Source organism: Drosophila subpulchrella, unplaced genomic scaffold (assembly GCF_014743375.2).
Source record: "Drosophila subpulchrella strain 33 F10 #4 breed RU33 unplaced genomic scaffold, RU_Dsub_v1.1 Primary Assembly Seq24, whole genome shotgun sequence".
NCBI lineage: Eukaryota > Metazoa > Arthropoda > Insecta > Diptera > Drosophilidae > Drosophila > Drosophila subpulchrella.
Window position 1 is genome coordinate 313,946 of NW_023665550.1, and position 17,081 is coordinate 331,026.

Here is a 17,081-nt window from a genome sequence, read left to right on the forward strand (position 1 = left end):
CCAAACTGTCGCTGGACGAAGTACTTTTTATTTTTACCCTCGAAAAAGCAATATTTTGGTTTGAACTGCCACCCTTCCCCTGTAATCAATATTTTTAAAATTCCTTTGTTTTGCGACAAGATAATTAAATACGAAATTATTTTCATTCTTCCATTGCTTTATCAGTTTACGAACTAGAGATTAAGAAAGTTAAAATTTCCATTTATTTGGGAAAACCTCTTTAAGCTCCTTGCGAGTTCTAGATTCCCTCGCAAACCGCCCCCTGTTGGCCGTTTAGGCAACTGCATTTGAATGCGACCTATGGCCAACGGCATCTGGACTGCTCCCGCGCAAAGTTTTCCCAACGAAAAGCTCGTTCTCCATCCAACTGTCACCTTTCTCCAGCTGAAGCAACAGATGTTCGGCCAGCTGGGGGGACACGCCAGTCAACATTTCCCGAGCGCAGGCGCGGTGACAGGTAAACAAACACCTGTGGGACTCCCACTGAGGTAAACAAGTTGAAGGCGCAGAAGCGCCAAGTGTCAGAGCAGGCGCACTGAACGCCTAGAAGAGCTCGGCGAATGGTTGTTGGCGACACTGGAGGGTTATCCCTTTTCGGCCACCGGAAACCCAATTAGAGAGCTTTAAGCTGGCCCAGAAACGTCAAAGAAACGTCAAAACGGGCCACGACAGTGTAGAGAGAAAAGTTTTCGCTGGCCAACAACACACACACTCGGAAAAGTGCTGGGTCGCGCGAGAAAAGTGCTGAAAATTCATGAAAAATCGGTGAAAACAGACAAGTATAAAATGCTCTGCGCTTGAGGGACCGTGAGATATAGCCGCATTTGAAGGGATCTAGTGACACCGCGGTGGTATGTTACCGGATGGCCAGGGCAGGTGGCCAAAACCGAGCTAACGGGGTATGTGGTGCAAACGTGGTGCGTGTGTGCCTGTGAGTGTGTGAGTGCAGCTGCAAAGTAGGCTAAGAAAATCGCATCGCCTGGTATTTATGTCGCGCTCCCACTGGATCGACCTCCATCATCAGCAGTCAGTAGACCATAGGAAAGATCGGAGGATCCCGGGGAATCATGGCCTGGTCGCGACTCCTGGCCTGGTGGCGCCTCTGCTTGGGCCTGCTGTCCGTCTTGGTCTGTTTGGCCCCGTGCGTCAATCTGCAGCCAGCCGAGAACATCAACTACAATCTGTGAGTGCGCCCGCTGCGGTTTTCCCCTAATTATAGCGACCTTTTCCCACCAGGGTTCATTCGTGGGCCGACAAACTGGGCATGGAGCTGTTTCATCTGGGCGATTTCATCACCAGGCGCAAGGAGGTGCAGGAGGTGAGCTGCCGAGAGCATTTTATTGATTTTTCCGCCGCTCCGTTTTCCCCATTTTCCAATCCCCATTCCCCGTTCCACGTGCCCCACTGTGTGTGTTTTCGGTTTTCTGTTTTTGTGCGCTCCTTGTTGACGTCTCTCTGAGGCTGAGACTTCGGCTCGGAATTTGGGTTAAAGGCTGCCCGAGCGGCAATTATAAAGAATGTAAAGCAGAAGCCAGATGAGAAACTGCGGGGCAGTACGTCGAAGCACCAATGCTCTTGAACACCCCTTTAATTGGTTTTAATGGGAAACATCGAGTCATTTTAAGTTACGAGGCACTAGGTCACATTTAAAAACACACTAACGTAACAGGTTATACGGCATTCGTTCTTAGTTAGCGATAATGAAACCTCCAAAAACCTATTCCAAAAGAATATGTAAAAGAACAGTTCGATTTTAGGTGGGTTGGAAAATATAAGGTACAACTGATGGGGGTTTAGAACTTAAATTGCAAATAAAAAGTAAGTTAAATAAAATATGCCTCAAGATATACCTCATATTAGGTTATTTTTATAAAGGGTGCGTAACCATAATCTTTAAGCCTACACTCAGAAAAAAAATCAAGTATTTCGTGCTTGAACCTAGTATTTTCGGTGTCAAAACTTCGCCAAGCATGGAAAACACAGAACGCGAGAACAAAATACTACTTTTGAGCACGAATTTTCAAGACCGAAAATACTAGATTTAAGAACCTTTCGGTCTTCAATCAAGTATGAATAATTCTTAAATCAAGTCATTTTTGGACTAAAAACAAGAACGATTTAATAATAAAGTAAGAAATTTGCAGGCATGATTTAAGGGCGAATAATTCTTAAATCAATATATAAATATTATGAAACTAAAATGAGTTTTTATTTTATGCTAGTAAGAGAAATAAGTATTGGAAACTGAAACGAAATAAACGAGATATATATAAATAATATTATTATTTTAAGTTTACTTACGACTTGCCGCTCACGGGCATTAACACTACCTAATTTATGCGCCTTATATACTGAGTACTTTCAGAATAAACAGTTGGGAATTATTAGAGTTGGCAGACATAAAAACTCCAAAATGTGCTCAATATGAGAATTTTTTGAGCACGAACGTTCTTAAATGTTAAGCATGCAATTTTTCTTAAATCAAGGCTGTTTGTACTTGTTTTTAGCACGGTGTTTTTCCCTGAGTGTATGAGGTCAGTTAGCTGTCCGACACAGCTGGTTATTTATTTTTAGGCAGCGCAAGCGGATTTACAAATTAAATGTTTCCGTCCATGAGTTACAACCGCATTTGCGCCAACTGTTTATAATTCTCTGTATGCATGTAAATGTGTTTGCCAATGGGCCCTCTGGGGCCTCTAAATGGGCTTTACGGGGAGGTTCCGCCTATGACGTACTTCTAGAACAACAATGGTTTGGGGAAATCGTACAAAATTCCTATTTTTCTTGAAACATCCCTTAATATATTGTTCATGCTTAAACTTTAAACAGAGTTTCAAGGATGCGAAAGTTGTTTCGCGCAACGGCGCCTCCATTGTCGACTCGATGGCCAAGGAAATCGAAATGATGATGGACCTCAAAGTCAGTGCAGTGAGGGTAAGTGTGCACCTGGTGCCCATAAAAAAAACTATCTACTTATTACCGATTATCTTCAGCGGATTATGGACACGGCTGAGAATACGGCTCTGTCGCATCAGAACGATATGGCGGACAAGATGTTCTCCTATTACAGTGCCAAGGAAATGCTGGAGCCCGGCGATCCCGTACCCCCTATACCGACCCCGGCGCCCGATATGGACAAGGACATAGGCGAACCGTTAATCTACGTCCAGCCGAAGGTGGTGGTGCTGGAACCCCGTCCGGAGTTCCACAACACCCCGGTCAACTTCAGCGTCAGCTCGGTCCACGTGCCAGTCAATGTGTTTGATCGAGGTTTGGAATAATACTGATCCATATAATCCGTATATCTCTTCTCTCCGCTCTCGACCTATCTCTCTCTGTATTTCTCTCTCTTTTGCTCTGTGTAATTGTAACTGTATTGTCGCCTGTGTGTATTGTCCTTATCTAACGACCCCGTTCCTAACTGCTATGCGATCGGGTTTGGGGTTATGGAGTTGTCAGTTTCTAATAGCTAATATGTGTATATGTTTCGAATATCACAGTGGAACTTCTTAGCTTGAACTTTATAAGTTCAGATAAGATGTAAGCTTTTGTAAATTTGATTTAGTTTTCAAGAATCATAATTTTGTTGGGTTAACGGAAATACTTGTGTTTTCACAAGGGTAATTGGACAATCAGATAAATTGGAAACCAATTACTATATCAGCTGATCATTCCCCAAACTCAATTAGGCAGGGTGTAGAACCTTAAAATCGCCTCTAGCTCGCTCTCTATCTATCTCGCTCACTCGCTACTTACCTGTTTACTAGCTCGCTTGACCGTAGAAGTTGATTTTTTTTGTATGCCATACAAATATTTGAATATATTATAATACAAAGCGTTATAATATAAAGCCATAAGCTGCGCCTTTTCCTATTTTTTTTATTTTAAAATCCGCTTGCGTCAATGCGTGCGATGAACGTGTGCGCAAGTCAAGCAGGGCATTGTGCCGCCCGGCCCACCCACCGTACCTAATGATCCGCCGAACTTGACTTTGATGATTCTCCGGGGCCGCCGGCGGTACAATGTCCACGTTGACGCCGCGCTCGCGTTTTGCGCCAGGGAATGTAATAATGCAAACTAAAATGCGAATGCTCCACTGCCGACACACGCGGAATGCTTGCCAAAAACCGTATAACACCCAACTTGAGCCACCAGAACACAACCCCAAGAAAACCCGAGAGCCCGTAAAAATAACACTAGGCTTAAGTGCACGACAGCAGATGAGGATAACTAATCGTGTTTCTTGCAAAATTCTTCCCATTTCTTTTAACATGACAAAAACCACAAAAAAAACACCCACAACCATAACAAATTATCCCTCGATTATATGACACAGCACCGGATGTGATCAAAGCAATTCAGTGGTCGGAGAATTTGGATCAGATATTCCGCGACAATTACAAAAACGATCCGACATTGTCGTGGCAATTCTTTGGCAGTTCGACTGGCTTTATGCGTCAATTCCCTGCATCGAAGTGGCGAAAGGACGTACCGGTCGATCTATACGATTGCCGACTACGCTCCTGGTACATGGAGGCGGCGACGAGTCCGAAGGATATTGTTATCCTGATGGATGGATCCGGTTCAATGTTGGGACAGAGGCTAGATATCGCAAAGCATGTTGTCAATACGATACTCGATACATTAGGTACAAATGACTTTGTGAACATCTTCACCTTTGATAAGGAAGTCACCCCAGTCGTCGCATGTTTCGAAGACACACTGATTCAAGTATATATCAATTATGTTTGTTTTAACCTAGTTTCTCTTGATTTAACGCATATTTGATTTCTGTCTATCCCCACAATCAACAAAAAAACAACACCACCACCAAAAAAATCCGAAATCTCAAACAACACACCCAATTGATGCCACCGAATACGAATACAAAACTCCAACAACTATCCACATCCCAAAAAACTCCGAAATTCATCCAGGCGAATCTGGGCAACATACGTGAACTGAAAGAAGGGATTGAATCGTTTAAACCCAAATCGATCGCCAATTATACCGCTGCATTGACAAAGGCATTCGAGCTATTGGAAGAGACCAAGTTGAGTTCGCGCGGGGCGCAGTGCAATCAGGCAATCATGATCATTGGCGATGGGGCGCCCGAGAATAATCGCGAGGTCTTCGAGTTGCACAATTGGCGGGACCCGCCGTACAAGCCGGTCCGTGTGTTTACCTACCTGATTGGCAAGGAGGTGGCCAATTGGGATGATATACGGTGGATGGCGTGCGAGAATCAGGGCTACTACGTCCACCTCAGCGACACCGCAGAGGTGCGCGAGATGGTCTTGAACTACATACCAGTTATGGCCAGGCCGCTCGTCCTGGGCAGGCACGACCATCCGGTGATTTGGTCGCAGGTCTATGCGGATATCGAGGTGGGTAGCGCCCCAGAAGGGGTGCCAATCTTTGTTCCCCCAAATGCGGATAGCAACGTTTTTCCCCAAATTCCCATCTTATGTGCGTAGGACACAAAACTCTCCGACTATCTGTGGGACATCAGCCAGTGCGAGTACCAAAAGGCCGACGTCCTCGAATACTGGCAGGTGCACGACCGGATGCTGGAGCCCAACGAAATGCACCGCCGGAAATACAGACGGATGAAGGAGGTGAGTTCGGGTCCCAGCTTAACGAGTACAAGTGAATATAGCCAGCCGCATTTTTAAAATGGCTTCGCAAGTCGAACAATTCGTTCGAAGGGGAACTGTCATCAGATATAGCTTTTTATTTAGAAAATGATCAACATTATCTCCATTTATTAAATGCGTTCTTCTTTCACAGACCTGGAATCAGCCTGTGGACTCCAATGTGTACCAGTTTATGACCACCGTATCGATGCCCATCTACGATCGGCGTGAGAATGCGGTAAGTGAAACTGACCACAAATCGATCGCGCCCCTGGCACGGGGGAAAAGCTATCGAATCGAACTCTATCAAGCGAGTTAGCACTGCCAAATTCTTAGCGGAAAATGAAAGAAAGAAAACTGAAATCAGAATCAGAATCAGCAGCCGCCGAAGCAGCGACGAATTCATTTTGCCCCTACTCATTAACGATCGAAGCAAGAAATCGAAATACAGCAAACCAATCCGAACCTATCTATGTAACAACTCACTTTAAACTACTACTACTACTACTGTATTAATAATTTATGCGTTATATATATAACACACTACTACCTACTACTACCAAACTATACACAACTATACCACAGAATATCACCGAAGAAGTTTTAATAAATGAAGCACTCTGGGAATTGCAAACACGTGAGGTACAAACTATAATGCCAAATTCTAACAAATAACAACCAAATCCAAACTTAACAAATTTCGAACGAAATTTTTGCGTATAACGTATTTATTGCTCTTGATAAAAGTTTTATATACGCCAATTAATTGCATATCGTATTGAGCTCTACCTACATATATACTCGTATATACATTATCCGTATATATATCAAATAAAGTAAACGATTTGTTATACTTTGCGCTACATACATGCATACCTAATCCATATTTAACCGATATATACTATAACTAACTATAATATAACTCGTATATAAATCTAGCTAATATGGTCTAGGACCATGGCATTCTTTAGCAACCTTTTGACATTATAGTTGACCACGTACTGGGTTCAACCCCCAAAATCGAATCCAAATCCAAAAGTATTCTGATGTTATAACGAAATCAATTCGAATTGGTCCAGTATTTATCGATATCTAGATATTGATTTTCTTTATATAATCGTACTCGTAATGTTATAATAATTTTTATAAGCAATAATCGAATTATAGCTATGCCTAGTTGATTACTAAACGTATAAATAGAACATTTTATATAGCATTTTGAGTAGTAGAATTTTCCATTTGTTGTTTTTAACTAAGAAAGATTGGGTTGAGCGGCGATCGAATAGACTCTATATATATATAGTGCTAATTGGTAGTCCCACCCTGTCCAAAATCAAAGAAACCCCACCCTATCCCCTAACAAATAAATGTTAGAACACATTGATGTTTAGTAAGTACAATCATTAATAAAGCGAAAAGAAACCAAAAATCAGAGAAATCCTAGGCTACTGCTGAGGACCTATAGAGCACACAAGAACAACCATTACAGATCAATTTATATATATAAATATAAACCAAAAACACACCTGAGCACCTCCCAATCAAGAGGCCAAGATTCCGACGGAGTTTTTATACCCTTTTGCTGGACAGGATATAGTAGGGCGCAGATCGAATAGGACCAGAATCCTTAAACGCACCCCGTCGCGCTTTCCGCCCACCGACACCGCAACGCCTCCAACTCCACCCGCCCCTAGAATAACCCTATTTAAGTTGCTTTCGTTCCTAGAGATTGATTTATTAAATACTACAAATACGAATTCACAGCGCATTAATCTAACGACCGATATAAATCCGGCTGCGAAAATAAACCTTCAATTTGTGAGTAAATTGTATCTAAATCAAACCAAAACAAAACAGCAAAATCTAACAAAATGCAAACGCCCATCCTAAATTTGTCACTTTCGTTTGTCTAAACCGCATGTGTGACTTGATCAAAATTCTTTTTGGCCCTTTAATTTTCATCTAATTTCTTAGAGCACCTACGAAATTTTTTATAATTTACCATATTTAACAATTGTGTAATGCCTCTATTCATGCCACCAATCCCCGTCCTCAGCGACAACCCTATATCTTATGATTTCTTGGCCAGTCCGATCAAGTGCTTGGTACTAACCCGAATAATTCATTTCTGCAATCCTAGAATAAGATTTCTGCGGCACTTTCTCTCTTTGTATATGTATGTGTGTAAAGCTTCGCTAAATGGACCCTACAAAACTGAACGATCGCTGATCGAATTCCTTGTCTATCCTGCTCTCTGTAACTCTTTATCTCTCTGGCAACTGGCATCTTGTAGATTTCCTGCCACGACCAAAAATGTTTTTGTGAAGGGTATAAAAACTGTGAAAATAAATACACTGCCAAACATTTGAAACACCAACAACGCAAACAGATACGCACAACTGTACTTTCTTCAAGAAGAAGTAACCTCTACACTTGTAAACAGCTTCTTTCACACATCTTCAGTTTACAGCCTCCCAAAAACCCACCTTTTAAAAGATTTATTTGAAAATTATACTTTCTATCTCTATTGTTTTACTGTTTCCGAAGCCTCTCCGTGATCTTAACACTTTATTTCCAAATTTTGGTTTCACACCCAAAACTCAACGCTCTCATACGCTCTTAGTACTACTCTGCTAGCCATGTAATTAGCCGCTAAAACAGAAAAAACGCTTAACTAAATTCTTTGTAAACATCAATACAAGAAAACAAAATGCAAAAAAAACAAATCTTTGAAATCGACTTTCTTGACTGTACTCGTAAGTTCTTGCGTAGTAAACGATGCTTCTCATATTTGCATTCGACATTGTTTCCGTTTTTGATTTACATCTTTGTATTTTACTTTGAGATGCCTTAAGGCGTTTTGTACTAGCAATGCCATTTATCGAATTCAAATTTCAAATTCATTTTTCAGTATTTGATTAACATGCAAATCCAAAATTAACTACCAATTCTCTGTACTTGTAAAATTTAAAGTCCAACTTGTGTATATGTTTCGTTTCCAATCACTTGACCTGACACAACTCTAAATATATATTAAAACTTCTTACGCACAGACTAGGATTGCGAATATACTGGGCGTGGCCGGCACTGATGTGCCTATTAATGAAATCAAAAAGCTGCTGTCACCATTTACGGTAAGTTGGACGTTGGGATAACATGAATTATCAATACATATCGATATAGGATCGATATCCTATATCTGCCTAGAGGCTGTTGAATTGCTGAAAACCAGAGTTATCATCTATTTTATTAGAAAGTCGTGGCAACTCTGTAATATTTTAGCATCACCAGTAGGCATTATTTAATTTTAAAATACAGTTATAAGTATATTTTAAGTTCTTACCTCAAAAAGAATTTTAGGCAATAACTTATAACAAACAAGAAAGGCAAGGCGTTCCTGTGGGAGCATTGTCTGTACAGAGCTTTCCAATTTAATAATAAGATTTAATATAAGATAAGAACTAATAAGATCGTTCCTATGGCAGCTATGTATATGATAAAGTCGTCCGATTTTTTTAAATTTTGTTCTAAGTTCTAAAATTTTAGAAGAATGATATTCCCAAGAGTAGAAGTTAGTATGTCTAAAAACACGGAAGTTATAATTATTTTACATTTTTTTTAAATATTTCTTGGATTATTCCTATGGGAGATATGGGATATAGTTGTCTGATCCGGCTTGATCTGACTTATATACTACGTGCAATAGAAACTAGAATTTTGGAAGGTTTCATCCCGATAGCTTTAAAACTGAGAGCTTAGTTTGCGTAGAAACGAAAAGACTGCAGACGGACGGATAAACGGACGGACAGACGGACATGGCTAGATCGACTCGTCTAGTGTTGCTGATCAAGAATGAATATCCTTTATAAGGTAGGAAACGTCTCCTTCACTGCGTTGGAAACTTCTGACTGAAATAAATATACCTGCAATGTTACATGTTTTTACTACCGAAAAATGTGTTATTTAGTCACAGCTGCATGAAATTCCATCGGACCCATATAGGGACGTTTCCTTGAATACTGAAATTAATTGTTGAATTTTTAACACTTTAGAAATTTAAAAGCTTAGGAATACACAATACACACAATCCAATATATTTTAAGCGTAATATTTTAGTGGATATATATTATCTGACTTTTCATTTGAAAAAAAAAATTGTTTTGTAATGCATTATAAGTTGGGTATACTTGTACTATTGGGTACCACGAATAATACTTATTAAATCTATATATTTTTCACAGCTTGGCGTAAACGGCTATGCGTTTATAGTAACCAACAATGGTTATGTACTATTCCATCCAGACTTTCGTCCAATTGTAAGTGATCTTATAACTTTTTCTTAGAATGTGTTAGGACTAACCCACGGCTCTAACCCAACAGTTCCAAGGCTACATATTAAAGCCATCATACAATAGCGTTGACATGATTGAAGTCGAGCTGTTGGATGACGATCGACCCGCCAGAGACTTTAATCCAGTGCTGATGACGGTATGTCTTTTATCAATCTTCCTTAAAGTTACAGTCTTTATTATTAATACCTTTTGTTGATAGATAAGAGATTCCATAATCAATCAGTCGACAGGCAGCAAATGGATGTTGGTCAAAAATCATTTTGATGAAATGGTGAGTAACGTTTGCAAAAGAAAGTGTTTAAATTTATCCCCAGAAACCAAAAACGATTTAAAAGCCATTGCATTAAAAAGTAAAAACACATATGTTTTGTTAATTAAAAGTTCTTTAAATTCGAATACCGCACTAGGGGCAGCATCGCTGAAGCTTAACAAATCTTCTTTTAGTATGCTATTATACTCGTATTAATATTAATTTGTGCAATTTTTATTTCTTCTTTTAGTATTTAACTTTATTAATATTAGGTAATGATATTTTGTATATTTGTAATCTCCGGGCATTATGACTCGCATACAGGGTAAAGTTGTCAGATTTTGATTGCGAAATTGATACAAAATCACTCAAATTAAGACCAGAAAATGTTTGTTTGGGTTGTCCTGTTTGTTGTTCTAGAGCTTAGGTTTCTCAAAAATGGACACTGCAATAGAAATTTCCTGTATATAAACACTTTTATGCTTAAATGTCTGAAGTTGACTAAAGAAGTTCACTTCAGAAAAATGTTTATTTTTGTAGATAATAGTTCAATACACTTTGAAATTCCTTTTGAAGGTGCGCTCGACACGACCTTTCTAGATCGTTGAGAAGTCTTTATGTTTGATACTTTATAAAGTTGCACGGTTGTCCAGCAGTGCGTTGAAAACTTGTAAACAATTTTTGGTGGATTTTCCTATCGTTGCTCTTATAACCTTTTCTAAGACACATTGAATTTTCTTTCATTTAAAGAAACGGGTGGCTCGCATAAAGCGACAATACTATTGGACGGCCATTAAGAAGACCCCCTTCACTCTGGTAATTTCCTATCCAGAACAATATGGCGTAAGCCACATGGACATTCGAGCTGACCAGGAGATCCATCGAATCTCCATAAAAGGCACAAACTTACGCAACGTCTTTAGTGGCAAGCGATGGAAAATACATCCCGACTGGTGAGCTGCAAACAAGTTAATAAAGATAGGTGAAAACTAATCGAACTATCTGACATTTTTAGGCTATTTTGCAAGCACAGCAACAGGACATTCAAAACGCCAGAGATCGAACTGCTGTACTTTCTCGAGCGTATGTCTGAGCCTGGCTGGCGATGGCCGGGAAGTCGTAGCGCTTTGCCCCCGGAACACGCGGCGGCCATGTTTTGTAAGTATATAGCACCCAAACACTTCCGGTAACATCCATTTCCGAATCTCGAATCGATCGCTTCGATAAGCCGCCGCTTTCCCAGACTCTGTTTTGCGTTTTTGTGTTCGATATGCGAAAATTACGATTGCGATTTCAATGTTCATGCAAATTCACAGCTAACAACTCATCAACTGGCCGTTATCCATCAATCAATGAAAAAGAAAGCTACTATTGTGAGTAACGAATATCAAAAGTCATCACAGTCACAGTTGTGCACCCACCAAAATACACACGCACTCAGTAGCACCGTCCTCATTTTTGACCTCTCCTGCACCTGCACTTTTGGCGAAATGGCCGATAAATGTAGCCTGGTCCTAACTTAACTCGAAAACTTTAGATCGAAATTCACTGGTAAAAGGTTAAAACCTTTAGAATCTATAGTGTACTTCATTAGCCTAAGCCAAGCATTTAAAAAACTTCGATATAAGCTGAAATGGTGGTTTACAATTTACAACCCTAGAATTTGCTTTTTTCTTTACTAAAAGAAAACCAGGCAAAACCAAGTTGATTGGGCCAGTTTAAATCCTCTATTTTCATAACATTTATTACCGTTTTAATTTAAATTAGTGTCTTATGTGTTTTGAAACACACTGTAGTTAGCTGCGGAATTTGCACACTCAAATCGTTGCATGTCACAAAGGACTATTAACTCTATATTATGTAATTACTTTGCTCACATGAAGCTAATAATCGTGAGTAATGGTTACAGAAGTAAGGGGAACTTTACTAGAGCCACTAATGCCACTGCAACCATTACTTCAGCAAGTTTCTCTCTGACAATCCTGGATTGTTTTGACCCTGTGAATTTGAATTTCAGGCGATCGACAGCTGATGCAGGCTCTGGTCTTCGATGCCCGAGTCACCGGGTGGTTCTCCAACAACACCAGCTTCAACTCCAAGGACGACAAGGGGTAAGTGGCGACGAACGGCGGTTTTGGGGGTTCTTAACAATGCTAGGCTTGACTCGTCAGACACCTTCAGTACAGTCAACGCCATGCACTCGAGTTTACGCACCGGAAAAGCAGCACATATTAACCGTTTTTATTTCTGTGTACGCCCTTCTTTTTCTCACATTTATTTGCATTTTATACCAATTCTTTGTCGTCCTTGTCGCTGTCGTTTAATGTCTTTCTCATATTGAATTTTTGCACCCACCACTCTAATACCACTCTACTGTATCTATATATGGACTCTTAAATATCCCGAACTTGATACCACAAAACATAATGCCTCTCCATTATGAAATACCAAACCATTCACAAATTTAGCACAAGCGCATCAAGCCCAATAGCCGTTCTAATGGGTTTGTTGCCAAGGTAAACAATGAATAATAAACTTCGATACTCAGTCCTCTTAACTAGCCTTAGTTGTCTAGTCACCATGTTTTAAATAATATTATGTTGTCTGGTTTTCTAATTAACTGATCTGTTTGCACAGAAATGAATTCAAGCAGCGCTTTGGCGTCACCGTCGCTTTTTTGGCCACCCATAGTGGCCTCACCCGCTGGCATGAGTTCCACTCGAACGCTGCCGAGGAATCTGGAGTCGGGTGAGTCTGGGAAGCCCCGGCAGTTTTGATGGGAGCTAAAGCTAATGGGTAATCCACTTCCAGCGAGACTTTTAGCCAGAACAACACACGGGCCATCGATGAGATTTGGTATAAACGCGCCGTGGACCAACATTTTGTACGGGAGGAGAGCTTCGTGTACTCCGTGCCCTTCGATGCGGGTGGTAAGTTGAGATGTACATTATTTTCAGACGTAATGTGACGATACCATTTTGTTTCTCACCCGTAGAAAGCAATTCAGAGATCCTGGTGACCGCTAGCCATGCAGTGTTTCACAATGAGGGCGGAAAGACAGCGCCAGCGGCAGTTGTGGGCTTCCAGTTCCAGCACTCGGCGCTCTACAAACTCTTCCACAACATCACCGGCAATGTGGGTCAAGTCCCTGACTTTTAACTATTTACTTACAAATTCTCCATAGGCCTGTGCCGTGGATGACAAAGACTGCTATATACTGGACAACAATGGCTACGTGGTCATATCGACGAGGGTCCACGAGACTGGGAGGTTCTTCGGGGAGGTAAACGGAGCGATCATGAAGCGTCTGCTGGAGGAGAACGTCTACAAACAGGTCACCGTTTACGATTACCAGGCGGTGTGCTTCGAGTCCAAGAACGACAACAATGCCTCCAGCATGTTGCTTTCGGTAGGATTGGTTTAACTGATCGACTTGGTTAGTTGCAGTCTAACTTCTATAACTCAATTAGTGGCTTGTTAAAGCGAAAATGATCTTTCGCTACAGATACAGTATTTTACCCTCCAAAAACTCATCTTTAATTTCCCAACATAGTTTTATATTAATGGTTTAGTTCTCGAAATTTAGTGAGTTATAGAGGTTCGGCTGTTAGACTCGAATCGGTACTAACATCACAACGTTTTTTAGCCCCTGATTCATCTGCTGCGAGTGGGCAAATGGCTGCTGCATACGGCGCTGTGGTATATTGTGCAACTGTTGCAGTGGGCGCCCGGAGTGTCCAGCCATTATGCGGATATGTACGGCGACTCCAACGACACCGAGCCTCCTCCGCCGGAGCCGCATCCGGAGCACCATGGCCGCAACGGCAATGGCCACGGGAAGAAGGACGACGACTACTGGCTGCGCTACTTGACACTCCATCGCACACGGCTCAAGCCGTGCGACATGAAGCGCGAGCTTTACACGCTGTACAAGGAGAAGGACAACGTTGTCTACAATATGACAGCCCATGCATGTGAGCGGCCATTTGTCGTCCTGCCCATCCCGTTCAGCAACCTCATCCTGCTGGTCATCGACCAGCTGTGTCCACGGGACGGCACCGTCGTCCTCACGGTCAATCCGCAGCCGATCGACTACCACCTGTCGGTAAACGACTCGCTTGCCTGCTACAAGCAGGCTCGGGAGTTCAACCGCATGCGGCCCCACAGCTGCATCAGTCGGCACGCGAATGTAAGTTCTTCGGGTCCTTGGGGCTGGGGTTCTGCGGGAATGAACTAGGGGTTATTTTTGGTGCTTCCTTACTTTTAAATGATATACACATACACTAATTTGTAATAGAATTAATAGTATGGTAGGGCTCGCCCATTACTGCTAGCAGCTAACTAATGAGCTTTTACTTAGGGGAGAGTAGGGTATAGTGCCGAACGATTAGTAATTTGAAGGCAACTTTTCCAAAAATAAATATTTTTCAAGAGTTTTAATGCAAAAAGTTGCTGAGATCTATTGAGCATGTTCGTGTAAAAGTTCAATGGCAAAATTCTAGCGGAGTTAAATTCTTAAGCTCTTGGACCAATTTTTTTTCACTTTTAAAAGTTGTAGGGTAAGGTGACGAACTGATTAATACCCGCTAAAACTCTATACAGATGAGACAATTATTTATTATTTCTTTAAGATTGAAAAATGGCTGTGGAAATAAAGAATAACGATGAGTGTCAAAATTTACCGAAATAAAATTTATGGACTTAAATTTTTTATTTTAAATTGTTGTCCTGAATGAGCTGATAAAAACAATATTAAACTTAAGAACATTAAGTTATCTTGAAATATTATATGCTTATTATCACAATGCATAAATCAAATTCAAAGAAATTCTTGAAAAAAAAAGTTTGTCACTATACCCTAAAAAATGTTCCCTTAAGGTACTGTTGGAAATTTATCGGTGTAGTTTTTATAAGACGCAAAAAAAACACAAAGTACCAAAAACTGTTGCTAAAGATACTTGATTAATACTTGTAAAAATTTGCCAAACAGGTGAAGGCAGATATGGACAGATTGTGGGTTAATAGCAACTTATAAGCCTCTGATGGCGATGAAAAGCGTTTCCTCTCTCCCACCCAATTTTGGTGCAAATCAAACCAGTGCCCACTTAATAATGTATCTAATTGTTCCGTTTCAGGAGAGCGGCATCAAGCTGTGCGGAAAGGCGTGCTCCGTCTACGCGAATCTGGGGCTCCTGCTCCTCTGCCACATACTGAGTCGCTGGCTGTAACGGCGGCCCATGGGTTTAGCTTAGATATAGACTATGTTTTTGTATTATATACGAAGGGCAATCCGGGAGGTGGGAAATTTTTTACTCTAACGCTTGAGCGCAGTTCAATATTTTTGGTCACCTATAGAAACTTTTCCAAATTAGTTGTTAAGTAGCTAAATACTAGTATCCGTATCCGCATTCGCATCCGTTTCGATCCTGCGTTCGCTGTCGAACGGAGCGAGCGGACACAGTGAACGCGGACAGTGTGTGCCGCCTATGACGGACGGGGCGCAGGGCTTATTGTAGACCTTCCAATAGACAGGACAAACCGATATTTAAAGCATATACATATATTATATACATACGCATAATTGAAAATTCCAACAACGGCCTTAAACGACTTGCAACCTTCAAGTGAGCTGAATGCAAAGCGCCGTCATCCAGGCGACAAAACTTATGGCACACACTGTACCAAATGCCGACTACTGCCCATGGTTATGTGTGTGAGTGAGTGTGCGAGTGTGTGGGTGTGTGTGTAGGTGTGCGTGTGTGTTAATCCTAATCTAAGAAGGCCACATTTGTAAGTAACACCTAGCTACGAGTTTATGTTTACAGAACGGATCAAGAAACCTATCGGTAAAGGCGAATAAAGGAACCATTTAATTATATATACACACTCATACGATAATACGATATACCTACGAGTACGCCCGGTACAGTACATGCTAACTAATTTAAGTAGCTTTTGTATATTTGCTTAGCTTAGCCCAAAAAAACTAACCGAACGTTCAGCCTCGGAGCCTTGAAAAACTACATACTTTTATAGACATGCGTTAAAGGATGATGTACGCCACTAAACAGAAACCGAAACCAAAACAAGCGAAAAACCGATCTTAAGGCATTGTTTTTATATACACTGATGATGACGATACCTAGCATTACCCACAAGTACCTACATACATATATGAGAAATACTTTTTATTACTAACTACTTGATACGAGCCACAGAACTGAGCCGAGATCGAAGACGATTGAATAACAGCAACAGCATCTAGTGACTAAATTATTAATAATACTACACTTAAACATTGAATAGTTAAAATTTACCATGACAAGCCATCGTACATCTAGACAACTCTCAGCCGAGAGGATCTCTCCTCCAATAGGAACAGAACTTGCTAAGCTTTAGCCCCACATGTCCCCATGGTAGTGAAACTAACTTGTGCCATTCGAACTGCCTAGAATTTGTTATTAACTATTTAATATTGAACTCATAAGCGCGGTTTTAGATGCGACTAACCGGGAAACCTGTTATCCTCCTCGCAGGTTGTTTCATTTCTTATTCATTTTGTGCATCCCGATGGAAAGTAGGGTGGAGCAAATATCAAGCTTGCAGGCCTCTTCACCAGGACATTAAGCTCGATCTCAAATTTAAAACTCTCCTCACGAACAAACAAACGAAACAAAAGAAACAAGACACACTTGCTGGCAACCACAAATGTACTACATACATAAACATATTTCGAATTCAATCAAATACAAGTAAAAACCATTTGTCTAATGTGCTAAAAGAAGAAACTGATAATAAACACAAAATAATTTCGAAAATCAAAACGATTGTTTTCTTTCCAGT

General features: G+C 40.8%; 1 protein-coding gene and 1 long non-coding RNA gene across 9 annotated transcripts; one reads left to right on the forward strand and one right to left on the reverse strand.

Moving 5' to 3' along the window:
• The first annotated feature begins 682 nt into the window (after window positions 1-682).
• LOC119559377 (voltage-dependent calcium channel subunit alpha-2/delta-3) lies at window positions 683-17,062 on the forward strand. Of its 8 annotated transcripts, none has more exons than XM_037872421.1 (24): window positions 683-1,183; window positions 1,237-1,318; window positions 2,830-2,934; window positions 2,994-3,270; window positions 4,337-4,731; window positions 4,938-5,387; window positions 5,478-5,618; window positions 5,791-5,874; window positions 6,222-6,278; window positions 8,690-8,770; window positions 9,878-9,952; window positions 10,017-10,124; window positions 10,188-10,259; window positions 10,989-11,191; window positions 11,254-11,396; window positions 11,555-11,611; window positions 12,256-12,349; window positions 12,707-12,754; window positions 12,876-12,986; window positions 13,050-13,168; window positions 13,234-13,373; window positions 13,423-13,647; window positions 13,885-14,427; window positions 15,374-17,062. In XM_037872421.1, the coding sequence occupies exons 1-24, from the start codon at window positions 1,068-1,070 to the stop codon at window positions 15,464-15,466; spliced, it is 3,819 nt and encodes a 1,272-aa protein (XP_037728349.1). In that variant the 5' UTR covers window positions 683-1,067; the 3' UTR covers window positions 15,467-17,062. The 8 variants fall into 8 exon arrangements, with proteins under 8 accessions (XP_037728349.1, XP_037728355.1, XP_037728350.1 ...); XM_037872427.1 differs by lacking the exon at window positions 6,222-6,278 and adding an exon at window positions 7,401-7,454; XM_037872422.1 differs by lacking the exon at window positions 12,707-12,754.
• LOC119559378 lies at window positions 13,779-14,739 on the reverse strand. Its single transcript, XR_005220759.1, has 2 exons — window positions 14,521-14,739; window positions 13,779-14,458 (listed from the first exon to the last, which is right to left on the reverse strand). It is a non-coding gene; the product is annotated as an uncharacterized LOC119559378 (long non-coding RNA).
• Window positions 17,063-17,081: the final 19 nt, after the last annotated feature.